Source organism: Myotis daubentonii, chromosome X, assembly GCF_963259705.1.
Source record: "Myotis daubentonii chromosome X, mMyoDau2.1, whole genome shotgun sequence".
NCBI classification, from domain to species: domain Eukaryota; kingdom Metazoa; phylum Chordata; class Mammalia; order Chiroptera; family Vespertilionidae; genus Myotis; species Myotis daubentonii.
Window position 1 is genome coordinate 36,462,638 of NC_081861.1, and position 18,340 is coordinate 36,480,977.

The 18,340-nt window shown below is 38.0% G+C and overlaps 1 protein-coding gene and 1 pseudogene across 5 annotated transcripts in view; one reads left to right on the top strand and one right to left on the bottom strand.

The window, feature by feature from the left end:
* Positions 1-18,340, bottom strand: part of XIAP (X-linked inhibitor of apoptosis) — a 48,790-nt gene that overhangs the window by 13,255 nt on the left and 17,195 nt on the right. For all 5 annotated transcript variants that reach the window (XM_059679494.1, XM_059679495.1, XM_059679496.1 and 2 more), the window contains 4 exons: positions 7,384-8,292; positions 5,711-5,810; positions 4,207-4,285; positions 3,015-3,057 (listed from right to left, as the gene is read on the bottom strand). In XM_059679494.1, coding sequence (XP_059535477.1) covers positions 3,015-3,057; positions 4,207-4,285; positions 5,711-5,810; positions 7,384-8,260 — 1,099 coding nt within the window. In that variant the 5' untranslated portion in view covers positions 8,261-8,292. The remainder of the gene's footprint in view (positions 1-3,014; positions 3,058-4,206; positions 4,286-5,710; positions 5,811-7,383; positions 8,293-18,340) is intronic.
* On the top strand, positions 9,344-13,686 carry LOC132223452 (partitioning defective 6 homolog beta-like; annotated as a pseudogene).

An 18,340-nucleotide genomic window follows, 5' to 3' on the forward strand; every position in this document is an offset into this window, starting at 1 on the left:
TCTCTTCCACTCTCTAAAAATCAATGGAAAAATATCCTTGGGTGAGGATTAAAAAAAAACAAAAACATATAAATTGGACTTCATCAAAATCAGAAACGTGTATGCTTTAAAGGACACCAATAAGAATGAAAAGACAATCTACAGAAAAGAAAATATTTGCAAATCATATATATATGAAAAGAGCTAGAATATATCAAGAACTCTTACTCTTATCTAATAAAAAAGAAATATGTAAATTGACCATCACTCTGTGATGCCCCAGGGCCAATCAGGAACGAGTATGCAAATTAACACAACAAAGATGGTGGTGCCCCCCCCCACCCCCCGGCCGCTCCAGGCCTCTTGGCAGCACGCCTCCTCAGGGTCTCCCTGCCGTGCTCCACCTGTCAACCATCCTTGCAGCCCAGCCTGTGGCCCAGCCTCCCACCTCAGAGGCACCTCTCTGGTGCCTGAGGTCATAGCTCTGGAGTCTCCCTCTACCCCACCCCTGCCCCGCTGCTCTGGTAAACAAAACCCTACCGTTGGAGCAGCCTCGTGAGCGCGTACACGTATGGGAGCTCGCTTGGTGCAGTTAACACGCCTCGGGAGCTCTGGGCCAGTCAAGGGGCAATGGTGGCGGCCGTGGCAGCAGCGGCAGGCAGCTCAGCTTTGTTTTGAATAGATGAAAGAGGCCACCTATACAGTAACCCAAATTATCAGATCTCCCTCCTCCCTATCTTGCCAAATCAAGAGGGGATGGGCAATGGGCGTGGAGGGAGGGCGGGCAGGCAGGAGGCGGAGGGCGGAGGAGGAAGAGGATGAGAAAGGGGGCCAGCTGCATCCCACTTGCACAATGGGAAAGTGAAACGCACTAGTGCACCCAACCTCTCCAGTCCTCCCCGCCTCTGCTGCCGCTGCACAGGCTGCCCAAGCAAGCCCACCGCATGCCAGCAGCCAGGGGAAGGAAGGCCTATTCTTGCACGAATCTTCATGCATCAGGCTTCTCTTTAAATAAGAACACAAATAACCCAACTAAAAACTGTCAAAGGAGATGAACAGACATTTTTCCAAAGAAGACATACAAATGGCCAATTAGCACATGAAAACTGCCCAACATCATTAGCAATCAGGGAAATACAATTAAAACCTTGATAAGGGCCTGGCCAGTGTTGCTCAGTGGTTGAGTGTTTACCCATGCACCAAGAGATGGTTGGTTGATTCCTGGTCAGGGTACATGCCTGAGTTGCGGGCTCGACCCCTTGTAGGGGTATGCAATAGGCAGCCGATTGATGTTTCTCTCTCTCTCTAAAATCAATAAAAAACATTTTAAAAAGTTCTCCCTTAAAAAACCCATGATGAGACACCACTTCACACCCACTAGGATTGTTGTAATAAAAAGACAAAGAATAACTAGTGTTAACAAGGATGTGGAGAAACAAACTGGAACCCTCATACACTGGTGGTGGGAATGTGAAATGGTACAGCCACTTTGGAACACTGGTAGTTTACTGAAAAGGTTAAACATAAGAGTTACCACATGACCCAGTAACTCTATCCCTAAATATATACCCAAGAGAATTAAAAACATGTCCATAAAAAAACTTGTACATAAATGTTCTTAGCAGCATCAGCTATGTCTACCAAGTGACAAATTAATAAATAAGATGTATTGTCCATACAAAACCAGTTTTCCACCATAATAAAAACACATATATGAATATAACATGAGCAAACCTTGAGGTCATTATAATTCCATTTAATATGAAATGTCCAGAATAGGGAAATTCATAGAGACAGAAGTAGATTAGTGGTCGTTTGGGGCTGGGGTGTGGGGGGCAGCAAGGGGAAGTGATTGCTAATGGGTATGGGGTTTATTGTTGGGGTAATAATAGTGATGTTCTGTAATTAAATAGTAGTGATGGTTGCACAACCTTGTAAATATACTAAAAACCACCAAAGTGTATATTTTATAATGGTGAAAATTTTTAAATAAATTATATCTCAATTTAAAAACATTAATCTTAAACCAAAACACCAATTTATTACTCATAAAAAGAATAGTATGCATTGTAAGGATGATTATCAAGAAATGTTACAGAATGTTTGTTTCTGGATAATTTCAAAAATATAGGCTGGAATGAATAATTTCTTTAACTGTATTATTTATTCCTATTGCAAAACCCACATTAAAGTGGATCGCCTTCTCAAGCATATTTATGAATATAAATATTCTCTTCCTTGAAATCCTTAAGATACTAAATAGGCGATGTTATGAGTATAGGGAGTGGGGAATCACCAGACATATTCTAAATTAAACTTTCTACTATATTTGAATCATGATGCCTCAGTTGAGAATGAGATCTGTAGTGTGATGTAGAATTCAGAATACCTTATTTACAGCCCTAGTTCCACTAATGATTTGTAATGTAACTGTGGATAGGTCACTAAACCTTTCTGACTCTTTCTCCTCATCTGAAATATGGGGATAACAACATCTTCCTCGCTTAACATGTTACATTTCTGGTTTTAAAGATGTCTATGATAAGTAAATAATCTTTGTGATAAAAACTTCTACCTCTCTGTGAGGTAATAGGAACAAACAAAATTAACCATAATCCTCTGCAAAGAAGATGGGGAAGGCACAAAGACGGCATGGAATAATTAGACAGGTAGGTTAGGGTTAATTATGGTGGTGGCACATTAGTAGAGCACTGGATTCATGATCCGGGCTAACTAAAAAAGCTCCAGGGACAAAAATATATCTAACCCTTCCTTTTGTGATTTTAACAGAAGTGGTGATGGACAACCTATAGTTAGCTGCTCCTTCCAAACTTGGAAAGGTAACTGTACAACCTCCATAGGAATGTTCTGAATATATAAATATCGTACTGAAACATAGGCACGTCGTTACTTAAGTTTATAGCAATCTCATCTCAAATACACACACCTTGGTGAACCTGAAAGATTATGCTTACCTTTCTACTCTATAAATAATAATGAAATTAAAGTATGTTTATTATAATAAGCATATTTACCAATTCTTTTAGTTAGTGATGGTGTTTTTTCAGAAGTTCTTCCCTAAAATAGAAATATGAATTATAAGTTAAAATTCTTCTTGTTAGAAGGCAATAACCTCAATTTGAAAAGTTACATTAATCATGAATTTAAAAATTGGCTTTATTCCAATTCAACATGAATATTCACAAGAGGCATAGCCTGATGAAGCTAGAAGGAAGTTAAAAGATCATCTAACCCAAGCCATTCACTTTACAGACAAGAAGCTGGCAATGAGGAAGATTAAACAACTTGATTGAGGCAATATAGTTCATGGCAGAACAATAATGGCAACTCTGGTCTCCCATTCTACTCCAGACCTCTTTTTACATGGTACTAATTGATGCCTTGGCCACCCTAGGTGACAATATCAATTTAGATACCTTTCTCAGATTTTAATTATTGTCTGAGGACAGTTTAAAACTGTGACTATAAAACACACTGTACAAAACAGTCAAATTTCAAAAGATTGAGAGATGCAAGTATTTTAGTTCCTCAAGACCATTTTTGCCTTTAGTGATATTAAATCAGTTCATCCTAATCCCCTTTTCACAAAGTTGCTTCAGATTAAGAATAACAAACAGCCCTGACCGGTTTGGCTCAGTGGATAGAGCTCGGCCTGCAGACTCAAGGGTCCCAGGTTCGATTCCGGTCAAGGGCATGTACCTTGGTTGCAGGCACATCCCCAGTGGGGGGTGTGCAGGAGGCAGCTGATAGATGCTTCTCTCTCATCGATGTTTCTAACTATCTCTCTCCCTTCCTCTCTGTAAAAAGTCAATAAAATATATTTTAAAAAAAAGAATAACAAACAGCCTGGCCAGTGTAGCTCAGTGGTTGAATGTTGACCTATGAACCAAGAGGCCATGGTTCAATTCCGGGTCAGAACAATGCCTGGGTTTCGGGCTTAATTCTCAGTAGCGGATGTGCAGGAGGCAGCTGATCAATGATTCTCTCTGATCATTGATGCTTCTATCTCTCCCTCCCTTTCCCTTCCACTCTGAAATCAACAAAAATAAATAACAAAAAGAATAACAAACACTTTTCAAGATCTTCCCTTTAAAGTTCACCATACATTATTAATTTAAAATACTACACTGAATTTTACACCAAGAAATCATTGCAAAACAAATTATATAATACCTGAAAATATATATTCTACAATATTTGACTTACCACAGACTCCTCAAGTGAATGAGTTAAATGAATATTGTTTATATATTCTTGTCCCTTCTCTTCTAACAGATATTTACACCTAAACAAGAAGGTTAAACTTTAGTAGCTGAAAAATTAGTAAAGTGTATGATATAATATCCACCATTTTAATTCCATTAACTTGCTTTTCAGTATTTCTAAGGAGCCACAAAACAAAATGTTACTTGCCCAGCTGGCATGGCTGAGTGGTTAAGCATTGACCTATGAACCAGGAGGTCACAGTTCAATTCCCAGTCAGGGCAATGCCAGGGTTGTAGGCTCAATCCCCAGTGTGGGGCATGCAGGAGGCAGCCAATCAATGATTCTCTCTCATCACTGAAGTTTCTATCTCTTTCTCTCCCTCTTCCTTCCTCTCTGAAATCAATAAAAATATTTTTTTAAAAAATCAACATAACTTACAACTTTTTTTTTTTAAATATATTTTATTGAGTTCTTACAGAGAGGAAAGGAGAGAGATAGAGAGTTAGAAACATCGATGAGAGAGAAACATCGACCAGCTGCCTCCTGCACACTCCCCACTGGGGATGTGCCTGCAACCAAGGTACATGCCCTTGACCGGAATCGAACCTGGGACCTTTCAGTCCGCAGGCCGACGCTCTATCCACTGAGCCAAACCGGTTTCGGCAACTTACAACTTTTAAGCAAGTTATTAAATTATCACTTTACCATATTTTCAAAGTTTTAAATAGTTAATCTTAACAAATGTTATTTAGAGGATTAACCAATTGTGCACTTAAAAAGAATTCTTTAGGCTTTCAACATTTCCTGTTAAAGCTGTTTAAGGTTAAGGTTTATTTTCAAATAATTACTCTCAAGTTGTACTATTTTGTAGATCAAAAATGCATACCACTTCTGTATATGTCACTTTATTTTAAAGAGGCAAAATGGGGGGAAAATAAATTAATTTTAAAAAAAGAGGCAAAATGGCAGGACATTTAGAGTATGTCATCATCACTCTAAGATGCCACTGACTGTACAAAGCATGATTGCTTTATGTACTATTGCTGCCAATTAACTTATGGCCCACCACCAGATGGATCTGATTTCAATGATCTGAAAATGTACACAATTTTGTGTCTTAGAATCAGTGACAAATGGTAATATTTGCTTTGCTAAAGGGTGTGATGGGTTCTTTAGGAATCTCCTTGGTGATGGGCTACCTTGTGCCCATTGTAAAAGAGCCTACTTCCAACAGCTAAAGTATACATTCCTATGTATACTTTATGTGTTTAGAAATAGAATCATCTGAATGTCATAAATATAATATACAAGCAATAATGTTTTCATCACCAGAGAAGGCTTAGGTGTTTTTCTCCTATAAAGTAGGTGACCCCATTTTTTAGAAACCAGGTGTGAATTTCAAGCCATGGGAAGGCAAAAATAGTTGAGGTGAAAAGTTATTCAAGTCTTCCCACTGCATACTGTCCAACTTGGCTTTTACTCAATAAACATTTAACTACCTTACCCTGGATACCACTTAGCATGTTCTTCCCAAGGGTCTTCACTGGGCTTCCAATTAGTTAGCCCTCCTCCACATTGAAAGCACTTTACTTTATCACCTTCACCTAAGAAAACACACAAGTAAAAATACATGTATTTTGTACAATTAGCTTACACAAAAATACCCTTTTTAGGCCCTGGCCGGGGTAGCTCAGTTGGTTAGAGCATCGTCCCGATACACAAAGGTTGCGGGTTAGATCCCCAGTCAGGGCACATACAGGTATCAACCAATGAATACATAAGTAAGTAGAACAACAAATTAATATTTCTCTTTTTCTCTCCTTCTCTCTCTAAAATCAACAAATAAAAAAACAAACCTGTTTTAACACCATGAAATTAAGCATTTCTAAATTTACACAAAAACCTCACAGCTTAAAAGAAGACATTCAAATTCACATCTAAGTAATAGATAGGACCATTTGAGAGGTAATACACATTAAATTCACTAATTCAATTTGAGGTATTTTACAGAATACAAAAGTAAAATAGCCCAATTTTTATATGGAAAATTACAATTGTTACATTCTTTTTTCTTTAATCCTCACCTGAGGAGGGAGGATATTTTTTCCTGGAGGGGGAGAGACGGGGAAGAGGAGGGGGAGAGAGAGAGAGAGAGAGAGAGAGAGAGAGAGAGAGAGAGAGAGAGAGAGAGAGAGAAAGCAGAAACATCGATGTGAGAGAGACACATTGATTGGTTGCCTCCCACATGGGGCCAGGGATCAGACCTGCAACCCAGGTACATGCCCTATGACCAGGAATCGAAACCTTGACCCACTGGTGCGTAGGCTGATGCTCTAATCATTGAGCAACACCAGCCAGGGCTATTACATTCTTTTTTAAACATGCCATTTGGGGCCATCAATACTATACCTTTTCAAATTGTGACACTTTAATAATAAAGTTTAATGCATAATAAAGTTAGAAGATAAGTTTCTCTAAGGTTGTAGCTATATGACACTAACCTTCAAGATTGCTATATGAGACTATATAAATAAAATATTGAAATACTTGGTATTTTGGCACTATTCAATCCTAAAGTAAATGGATCAGATATATAATTGTGTAAATTTTTCTGAAAATCCCTTGAAGCCATCACACTAATGGCTCTTCCTGACATGTCTAAGGTAGTACATTTGAAATGCACTCATTTGAAGCAATAAAGCATCGTTCAGGGCAGCTTTCAAATATAATCTTTGTACAAAAGGCAGATACCAATTTTAATACCAATTTTACTGTCAGTCAAACTAAACTCTCTAATGTTAACTCTTCTTGAGAGGTGCAGAGAAAATGCATGTAATATACATATTGAGCACATAGAGTAAGCATCCAATAAATTATAGTTAGTATTACTATCAGACCCATTGTTTCATCAGGGATACCTATAATCTTTTGCATGTCATCCTTCTCCAAAAAACAATTACATGAAGATAAACATGACTCATAATACAGTAGTCTTTCACATAAATTCAGTGGTTACATTACATATTCAACATAAGGGTTAACAGAATAGTGTTATGATCATGCCAGACCGTACCTAAATATTTACCAGTTCAAGGGGCTAAAGGAATCTATTTACTTTTTAGGAGCTTGGGATAGTTGGAAAGTTATTTATTAGCCTGGTTTTATAGTAAAGTTTACCTAAAGCATAAAATCCAGCTCTTGCAAGCTGCTCCTTGTTAACAGGGTACATCCACGTCCCAAAAGTAATGATCCGTGCTTCATAATCTGCCATGGCTGGGTTTCTTGGAGAATTTGTTGAATTTGGGAAATTCCTATCAGAACCCAGGACATCAGATTCATTCTGAATATTAACATTCCGTCCCAAAACAAAGAAGCAATTGGGAAAGTGTCGCCTGTGTTCTGACCATGCACGATCACAAGGTTCCCAATTTTTCAGTTTTCCACCACAACAAAAGCACTGCACTTGATCATCAACACCTGTATAGTAGAGCCCAGCACTAGCTAACTCTCTTGGGGTTAAGTGGGCATAGTCTGGCCAGTTCTGAAATGACTTTAATCTAGCTTCTTCACTACACATGGCAGGGTTCCTTGGGTATACGGCGTCGGACATATCTACAACCTGTCCAGTTCTTAAAAGATAATTTGCATGAGTCTCAGATGACCTGTCTAAAGCAAAATGATTTCTGTTTCCCAGGTAGTTTTCAGCTTTGTACTGACCATTCTGGATAACAGAATTGGTAGGTTGCGCAGCATTATTTTCAAAATAAAAGCCATTGATAAATCTGCAATTTGGGGATACTTTCCTGTGTCTTCCAACTGCTGAGTCTCCATACTGCCATCTATCTACTGCTGCATGACAACTAAAGCACTGCACGGTGTCTCCTTCACCAGTATATAGAAAACCAGCTCGTGCTAGCGTTGATGCTGAAACAGGACTACTACTTGGAAAATTAGCAAAAGTTTTTAATCTATTAAACTCTTCTACAAATTCTTCATCCTTATCGATGGCTGCAGGTACACAAGTTTTAGATCCTCCAAAACAGTTAAAAGTCATCTTCTCTTGAAAATAGGACTTGTCCACCTTTTCTAAAAAGAGAACATTACATTAGGAAATCACTTTTGATATTAGGAACTAACAAATTACCAACTTATAAAATTACACAATCTCTAAAAATCATTTTAATTCTAAATACTAGAGTTCTACATTACCACATGATTCAAATCATAAAGTAAAATCTAGCATTTTTGTTTTCTTTTAGAGGAAAGTAATATTTAAATAAGTAGAACAGAACTATTCATTTTAAGTGCTTATTTTCATATAAATATAGAAACTGTGATGCAGAATATATTAAAATTAACCATATGAAATCATTAATTAGGGAAAACATGAAAGCATAAAATATGCAGATTGTTAAAGTCTATGCATAATTGTTATAATGAATTATTATATATTCGAAGCATCAAAGATCAGTTTCTACAATTTTTAAAAAAAGAATGTTCAGAATGCTAATGAATTAATTTTAGTATTTATTTTTTTGCTTAACAAAAGATAAAGTATTCACAATAATGATTCCAATGGGTTCTTTAAGAACATCAAAAGTTCCTGATTTTCATGCATAAACAGAGGCCATTTTTCATTGAAATTGGGTCATTTTAGATGTATATACTACTGCCCTCTAGAGGGTGGCTCAGGAGGAATCCTAAGTATGTGTAGTTCCTTTTGCTGTCAACTTCCCATGGTCAAGGAAGTTCAAATATAAGAAGTACCACTGCAGCCTCATTACATCTGCCAAATCATAACTGTGTAATCTTTAACCCAGGTTAAAAGCAAAACAAAACTAAAAGGAACTAGTTGGATTATGAGAAGGATGGCCAGTTACTTATCCTCAAATCCTACACACTTTTTAAAAGCGAAAACTGATGCTACTAATAATTACCCTGGGACAATAGGCTGAAATCCGGGTTGCCTCAGGCAAACCTGATTCTCCAGAATTTCACACAGTTCCTAACACTGTACTACTCTGTACTGTATATGCGTGTCAAATGTAAAATAAAAGAATAGTCACAACGACTCTGTCTCTACTTCATAAGTGCATTAACTGATTTCTTAGGAAGAATAACCAGCTCTTTTGACATTATGTCGGCACAGTATGTCTTGGAACATCATCCCTCTTAATGTTCAACACAAAACTTCTGTCAACGGACATCAGTCCTTGACCATGTCAGTTTACAATGGTATTAATTCATATATACCTCAAGACCTGAGTTATATCTACATACAATTTTTGGAAGAATCTCCATGACTTTTGATTGTTTCTCAGATATCTGAAAATATTTTTATACTAGCTTCAAGGTCCTTTGTTCAATTAGCATAAACTGGATGACAAAAATCAAGATTCAAAGAAACCAAGGCTGGCTGATAGGCCGAGATAAATTTTAACAGGGATATGTGTAAAGTTTTACAATCTGACTTGAAAAATATGCTGTACAACTAAAGGAAGATGGAGACTTGATTTGGAAAGAAGTCACGTTAAGGCAAAGCAGAATAAAATCTTGGGATTTTAGTTAATTACAAATTCATTATGAGCCAACAATACATGGCTGATAAAAAAAACTTAAAGCGACTTCAGGCTGCATTAATGTCCAGATGTGCAACATCCAGAGCCAATTCGGCTATACTTTGAATATTTTAAATTCTGAACAAATTTTAAAAGAAACATTAACAAAGTGTTATGTCCCTCAAGAGCAATCAGGATGATGAAAATGGTGTCCTATAAGAAATAGTTGGGAGGAGAGGGATATGGAGGACAGAATAACTAACTGCCTTTAGATATCTAAGATGCTATCTCATAGAAAAGGGATTCAAATTCTGTGAAGCGCGAGGGGGCATGCAGGAGGCAGCCAATCAATGATTCTCTCTCATCATTGATGTTTCTATCTTTCTCTCCCTCTACTTTCCTCTCTGAAATCAATAAAAATATTTAAAAAAGAAACATAACTACTGTAGATTTTAACCCAATACAAGGATGAGCAGTTACAATAATCAATAGCAGTACAAAATGGATTGGAATGCCTTGTGGAATATGAGTTCAATACATCACTGGAAGGTACTTCAGCATTTACTATGAGATAGTATTAAACATTTTTAAGTCCATAATTACCCTGAAGAATTAATGCTCAATATAATCCATATAAAAATTACCTTCTCTGAGATAAGTTTTATTTCTCAGGTCAATCAAAATAGAAGTGTAAAATCAACGATTCATTGTTATTTCACAATAGTATACATTTTGCGTGGTTTAAGCAGCCACCTTATTTTAGATATTATACTGGTATAGAACTCCACTATTCAATATTATTAGCAGGAGAATCTCTATTTGAAGCTTTCAAGTGGAGACCTCATCTTCCCAGGTGTTATTTCTATGCTAATAGTTTAGATTTCACTTCTTTAAAAAGCAGATATTTTTTGCCCTAGCTGGTTTGGCTCAGTGGATAGAGTGTTGGCCTGCAGACCTTGGTTTGATTCTGGTCAAGGTCACATACGGGTTGCAGGCTCGATCCCCAGTCGGGGGCATGCAGGAGGCAGCCGATCAATGATTCTCCTTTATCATTGATGTTTCTATCTCTCTCTCCCTCTCCCTTCCTCTCTGAAATCAATAAAAATATATTTTTTAAAAACAGATATTTATTCAAAAGCACTCAACACTACATATACAGTATCAGAGTGAGAGCTTCTGGAGAAGGGTGAGAAAATAAAAATTACCAGAGAGGTTAAAAGTGAAAGGGAGAAAGATGACTGGAAAAAAAAGGAGAGAAGCCTTGGGTTTGGAGGCAGACTCCAAAAGAAAGGGAGTGAGATTTTTTTTTTAAAGAATTTAAATAAAATGAAGGTGTGGAAGAGGATATTTAGAAAATAAGTATACATGGAGCACAGGAACTGTAAATGGAGAATAAAATGGGTATGGGTATTGGAGAAGGGTGATAAAATGGTTTTTGGATATAAAAAGGTCTGAATGCAATAAAGTATGGTAAGCCCGGCCAGTGTGTCTCAGTGGTTGAGTGTTGACCCATGCATCAAGAGGTCTGCTGGTTTGATTCCTGGTCAGGGCACGTGCCTGGGTTTCAGGCTAGATTCCACAGCAGGTGGCATGTTGATTGATGTTGATGCATTGATGTTTCTCTCCCCTTACTTTCCTCTCTTCTCTAAAAACAAAATCAATAAAAACATATTTAAATAAAGATTCATTGCTAGTTAAAAAAAAGTATGTTGAGATAGTTTAAGGCTTCTTTGTGAAAGCATATTCAGGCTTTGTACTGGGTAAGTAGAAAGGTGAGAAGGCAGAGAAAAAAAATCTTTAGGGGAACAGTGGTTGGGAAAATGGCACTATGGAAGCAAACACTGGCAAAAAAGAATCAGCAAGTAGAGGTACATGTTTATACGGGGGGTATGTAAGACTTCAAGATGTGAGATGTGTTTAAAATATACATACACACACAGTATATGTATATATAGCCTAGTCAACTAGGTAAAGATAGCCATTGGCAGGTGCCAAGGAGAAGAGGCTGACTGCTAATTTAGTGATAATGTGGGAATATGGACTGTTGGAGAGAAAAGCACACACAAAAGACCCACCTACTTGGTATCTGTATATAATACAAAAGTTTCTATTTCCTGGATTTTTATTATTAATATACAAAATTAAAGCGATTTAAAAAAATATATATTTTATTGATTTTTTACAGAGAGGAAGGGAGAGGGATAGAGAGTTAGAAACATCGATGAGAGAGAAACACTGATCAGCTGCTTCCTGCACACCCCCCACTGGGGATGTGCCCGCAACCAAGGCACATACCCATGACCGGAATCGAACCTGGGACCCTTGAGTCTGCAGGCCGACGCTCTATCCACTGAGCCAAACCGGTTAGGGCTAAAAGCGATTTTAATGGGGGAGAGGAATATAAAATAGGAGGTACATCAGACTGACATTGTATGAAAATATATACTAATAGACAAGACCTAGAAGGCAGTTTTTAATAAGTGGGTAAAATGTGTTAAGGTGGCAGGATTAAAGTTGACCTTTTTCTCCAAAATGACTTTAATAATATTTTCACTTAATGTTTCTCAGGATGGTACCTCTGGCCTGGGCCAGGAGCCCAGCTGTGTGGAAGGTGGATGAGCAAGGAGGTGGATGGCCTAGTTGCTTCATCCTCCTCTACAAAAGCCCTGCAGTCACCAAAGCAGAGGGAGGGAGGGAAGGCAGAAGAGAGTTGTTTCCACCTGCCACCAATGAGCCCTGTGAAGCTCAGGGGAGCTTAGCATTGAAACCCAAGTCACCAGTGCAGGTGCATTTGTAAGTTGTAGGCTACTGGGCTGCATCCACCTAACGTCATGAGGGATAGCCCCACACTCAGCATGACCATCACTGCAGGGGCATCCTGGTGGGAAAGAGCAGGTATGGCACTGAATTTCATCTGTTTTTGCTAGAAGGAGCAAAACTTAGACATTTTGAGGAGTTTTATGGATTACTACAACATGTTCATAGGATACCTAATGTTGACATTTTATTAGGCTATGCAGACCTCCAGGGAAACTTACTACCTATAAATAATGATGATAAAATCCACTGCTTAGGATTTTAATACAAAAGAAGAAACAGACAACAGTGCCTTTGGTACAAATACACTAATGAAGTAAAATGTTTTAACCAATGTACTGTGTCCAGTCAATCACAGAAAAAAGCGACATTCAGCCAGCCACTGGTATGCCCCAAGACTTCACACCTATCTTTAATTACAGATGTGGATATTCACCCAGAAACACATTGTAGGATAAGTTCACTTTTAAACACCACACTGAACACTCCCTAGGACCCTACAGTTGGGATAGTTTCAGCCTAAGGGAGATACCACATGGCTTAGAGAAGGTCCCAAGGATCTCTTTATATCCTGCCTTGTTCCAGGGGGTCTGGTTCATGGAGCAAGTCTATTGGCTATTAATTATGAAATTTTAGAAGTTAATGATGTAGAAGTTACAGGAAGAGTTTTGATCAAGTAATAGACATGATGATTGCAAACAGCTGCAACCTCATCATAACAGCAAGATAAACCAGGAGAATAATGTTAGGAACAGTAAGATTTCTGGCAGCTCCACCCAACCTACTGATAATAGTCTTCTAGGCCATACGCAGCAGATTGAACCAAACACTGAGCCAAAGGATGAAGACAGTGATGAAGTTGATATTATTATTGAAGATAATGGTGTGCCACAAAAGATTCCTAAAGCTGTTCTTTCTACACAAATAGAACAAACTCAGTTATGAGTCTGGACAGAACAGTTTTATTTCTTCTAATTAAGTGAGTTTAGTACCCCTAACAAGTGGCACAAACAGAAGAGAATTTTAAACACACGTTGCAGATCAAAAACCCTTAGAATATGGAACCATCATTACATCAGGAAATCATCCTTTGAATGTTTTCTGAGTGAGGATGTCACAGGATGTGTACATTTGGCTGGTTTAAGAGCTTTTAAATCTCTGATCCAATGACCTGGAATAGGCATGAGAACAATAATGTTGCAAGTTAAAATGTTATAAAAATAAATAGAAACATAAAGATTAGTGGTTGCCTAAGGCTGGGGGAAGAGGGGAAATGGGGAACAACCGCAAATGGTTGAGTTTCTTTTTAAAGTAATGAAAATATTATAAATTAGGTTGTAGTGATGGTTGCACAACTCCATAAATATACTAAAAACCACTGAACTGTACACTTTCAAATTAACTTTATGGTATATGAATTATATCTTGATAAAGCTATTTAAATGTTGTTAAAATAATAGTTTGCTAATTGTTAGTATACACTTAGATGGAGCAGAGGTCATCTTAAATCTAAAACAAAGAGATCTTTGCTAATGAAGTTATGAGCTTTTGATATGAAAAACTAGATGTTACAGTACATTTTCAGAACTATGTGAGATTACCAAATCATTTGTTTGAAGTGGTTAAATATTTAACCTGTTGCAAAGATTCTAGTTAAGTTTTCCTTTAACTACATTCTTTCAATTCTAATGTGAAGTCTGATTCTCTCTTTTGGTACTCTGAGGATCTCAGTTCTTGTGTTTCCAGAATTTTATTTCTTAATGTTGTTCTTCTGTTGCTAATTGTTACAAATCATTTTCTGAAATGCATTTTTTAACTTCTAAGAAATCAAACCAAATGGCCTTTTAAAAAAATATATTTTTATTGATTTCAGAGAGAAAGGGAAAGGGAGAGAGATATCACTGACAAGAATCATTGATCAGTTGCCTCCTGCAAGCCCCCTACTGGGTATCGAGCAGCAACCTAGTCATGTCCCGTGACCAGGAATCAAACTGTGACCTCCTGGTTCATAGGTTGAGGTCAACCACTGAGCCATGTCGGCTGGGCTCAACTGGCTCCGTAAAGTTTCTTCATATTATGAAGCACTGAAGCTATGTTCCTGAATTAGGAAATTCTGTAGCTTACATATTTATAATGAATTCCAAATGTGTATAATTTATGACTTCAAAATGCAGTTAATTCCATTGACCCTGGTAATATAGGAGACTCTCCTTTAATTCTTATCCTCATTCCCAATCTCATTGGAAAGCATTCCTTTTGTTTTCGGTGCATGTTTCTATATATACTAGAGGCCCGGTGAAAAAAATCTGTGCACTTGGGGAGGTCCCTCAGCCAGGCCTGTGCCCTCTTGCAGTCTGGGACCCCTTGGGGGACGTCCACCTGCTGGCTTAGGCCTGCTCCCCGGGAGATCAGGCCTAAGCTGGCAGTCAGACATCCCTCTGGAAGCCCAGGAGCCCTCGGGGGATGTCCACTTGCCAGTGGGGAGCAGGCCTAAGCTGCAGTCGGACATCCTTAGTGCTGCTGAGGAGGTGGGAGAGGCTGCCGCCACCACCCCTGTGCTGGCAGCCATCAGCCTGGCTTGTGGCTGAGCAGAGCTCCCCCTATGGGAGCGCACTGACCACCAGGGGGCAACTCCTGCATTGAGTGTCTGCCCCCTGGTGGTCAGTGTGTGTCATAGTGACCAGTCATTCCCAGTTGTTCTGCTGTTAGGGTCAATTTGCATATTACCCTTTGATTATATAGGATGTTGGTGTGCTTTTGAACTTTTCTAATTATTGCGTAGTGTGAATTATTTATATCAAAATGAACCTAAATTAAGAGATTTTTACACAGAAGACAAACGTGCACTTTTTTACACAAAGATTTTTGGATTTTCTTCAGTGGGATTATTCTAGGAACACCATCTAGACCAGCCGTGGGCAAACTACGGCCCGCGGGCTGGATCCGGCCCGTCTGAAATGAATAAAACTAAAAATAAAAAAGACCATGCCTTTTTATGTAATGATGTTTACTTTGAATTTATATTAGTTCACACAAACACTCCATCCATGCTTTTGTTCTGGCCCTCCGGTCCAGTTTAAGAACCCATTGTGGCCCTCGAGTCAAAAAGTTTGCCCACCCCTGATCTAGACTTTAGGAAAAAGATGTATTGACCGTTGACAGGTAAGAGTTTATACATATTATTTTCATTAGGCTATTTCCCACACATCTACCTAGAACAAGTTAGAGTAAGGCTGCCGACATTCATTACTGACCCGATTTCTTTGCTATTTATCATTGTAAAATGTACGTGAGTACTATAGTACATGTGTATATAGAAATCAAGAATATTATAAAGCACATTAACGCCTTATGGTTTATGGATAATTCCCTCCAAAGTTATTTATTAATTTTATGGTACGGGGAGTGTATATGCCTTTATAACAGTTGTATGCCATTAAAACAATGAAGAATCAAATGACAGTTTTAAAGGATAACTTCTCTAAGTGGTAAAAAAAAAACACAACCAAACAGCCCTGGCTGGTTTGGCTCGGTGGACAAAGCGTTGGCCTGCGGACTGAGGGGTCCCAGGTTCGATTCCAGTCAAGGGCATGTATCTTGGTTGCCGGCACATCCCTGGTAGGGGGTGTGCAGGAAGCAGCTGATCGATGTCTCTCTCTCATCGATGTTTCTAACTCGCTATCCATCTCCCTTCCTCTCTGTAAAAAATCAATATATTTAAAAAACAAACAAACAAACAAAAAAACAATAACAAAACACACAAATAATCTCTTATTTGAAGAAAATTCTAATGTTGCTCTGGCCAGTGTGACTCAGTTGTCTGGAGCATCGTCATGTGCACATACCCAGGTTTGACCCCACTCCCACCCCCGCTGGGTTGGGGTACGTCCAGGAGGCAACCAATCTGTTTTTCCTTCACATCAATGTTTCTCTCCCTCTCTCTTCCTCTCTAAAAATCAATAAAAACTATATCCTCAGGTGAAGATGAAAAAAAAAAGCTATTTGGTAGTCAATTATTACTGGCTTAGGCAATTTTATGGTCTTTAGGGTTTTCTATGTACAATATTATGTCATCTGCGAATAATGACAGTTTTACTTCTTCTTTTCCAATTTGGATGCCTTTTATTTCTTCTTGTCTGATCACTATGAATAGTGATTCCAGTACTATGTCAAACAGGAGTTGTGACAGTGGGCATCCCTGTCTTGTTCCTGTTCTTAGGGGAAATGGTTTTAAATTTTGCCCATTGAGTATGATGTTGGCTGTAGGTCTGGCTTAAGCAATTTTAAAAAACAATTTATTCCATAATACCAGAGAATAAAATATTAGCCAGTTATCATAGCATCTTAGGGAAAAAATAAGCAGTTTCATATGCATATTAGATGCTGAAGAAAGTAATTTTGACTCTGAAGTTTAACACAAATTTATTTAAGGTGGCTAACTAGGAAACTATCTCTGATGACTGAAAATTAATTACAAATACCCATTAAAACTTTTAAAGTCAAAATAGCTCCTGAATAGTAAATCACTGTTCTTAACAACTAAGTGGCAAAGCCTTTAGTCCTTTTTTCCCCCTTTAGTCTTTTTTTTTTCCCCATCAAGCTCATGGATCTCAACAATGTATGTGAGCACTATAGTATGTGTGTATATAGAAATGTGTATTTCTTGTCTTCTGATAAAAGAGAAACCCTCTTATCTCTGGAAGAAATTCCTCCAATCACTACAGGCTCACTTAATAAACTACAAATATCATTATTTCTGCAACCAAGGGCTTTGTTAACCTCATCATGAAAAAAAAAAACATTTAGGTAACTATATTGATGTGGCACTGTACAAAGGGAATGAAATAATTGTTATGGGTTGAATTATGTTCCCCCCAAAAGATATGAAGTCCTAACCACCAATCAGGAATGTGATTTTATTTAAAAAGAGGTTATTTGGAGATGTGATCAAGTTATGATGAGGCCATTATTGTGAGCCTTCATCCAATATGACTGACAATCCTAGAAGAAAAACACAGACACAGAGACATGCAGGGGAGACAGCCATGTGAAGATGGAGGCAGGGGCTGCAGTAATGATGCATCTACAAGCCAAGGAACACCAAGGATCAAAGGAAACCCCAGAAATAAGAGAAAGGAATGAAACAGGTTCTCCCCAGGGCCTTCAGAGAAAGCATGGCCCTGCCAACATCTTGATTTTGGACTTCTAGCCTCCAGAACTGTGAGAAAATAAATGTCGTTTTAATCCACTCAGTTTATGGTACTTTGTTATGTCAGCCCAAAGAAACTAATATAATGATATTAAAAATATGAAAAGAATTATGCATACAATATAGCTCTATTAGCTACCACTATAGTACCACTATCATGCTAACTGAAACATCTAATTATGTAATTAAATAGAGGCACCTGTTTAAAACTCAGAAAACAGTTGTTTTTAGAATCTCATCTATGACATTTTTGCTGGTTCTTCCACTCAAAACCCCAGGACAATGACTATTCTTTGTGCCCCCTATGTATCTTCTACATAATTTGCTGTGACTCAAGTATACTGGATTTAATAATTTCTGGAGGTATGCATGTTTGTATGTGTGTGTATATATGTATGTTGTTAGTATAAAGGTCCTTTATGACAGGGCTTTTATCACAATTATATTCCCAATGTCTAATGCAATGCATGGCACATAGTAGTGCTTAATATTAGGCAAAAGAATAATGTTGAGTCCAGCCAGTGTGGCTCAGTGGTTGAGCGTTGACCCA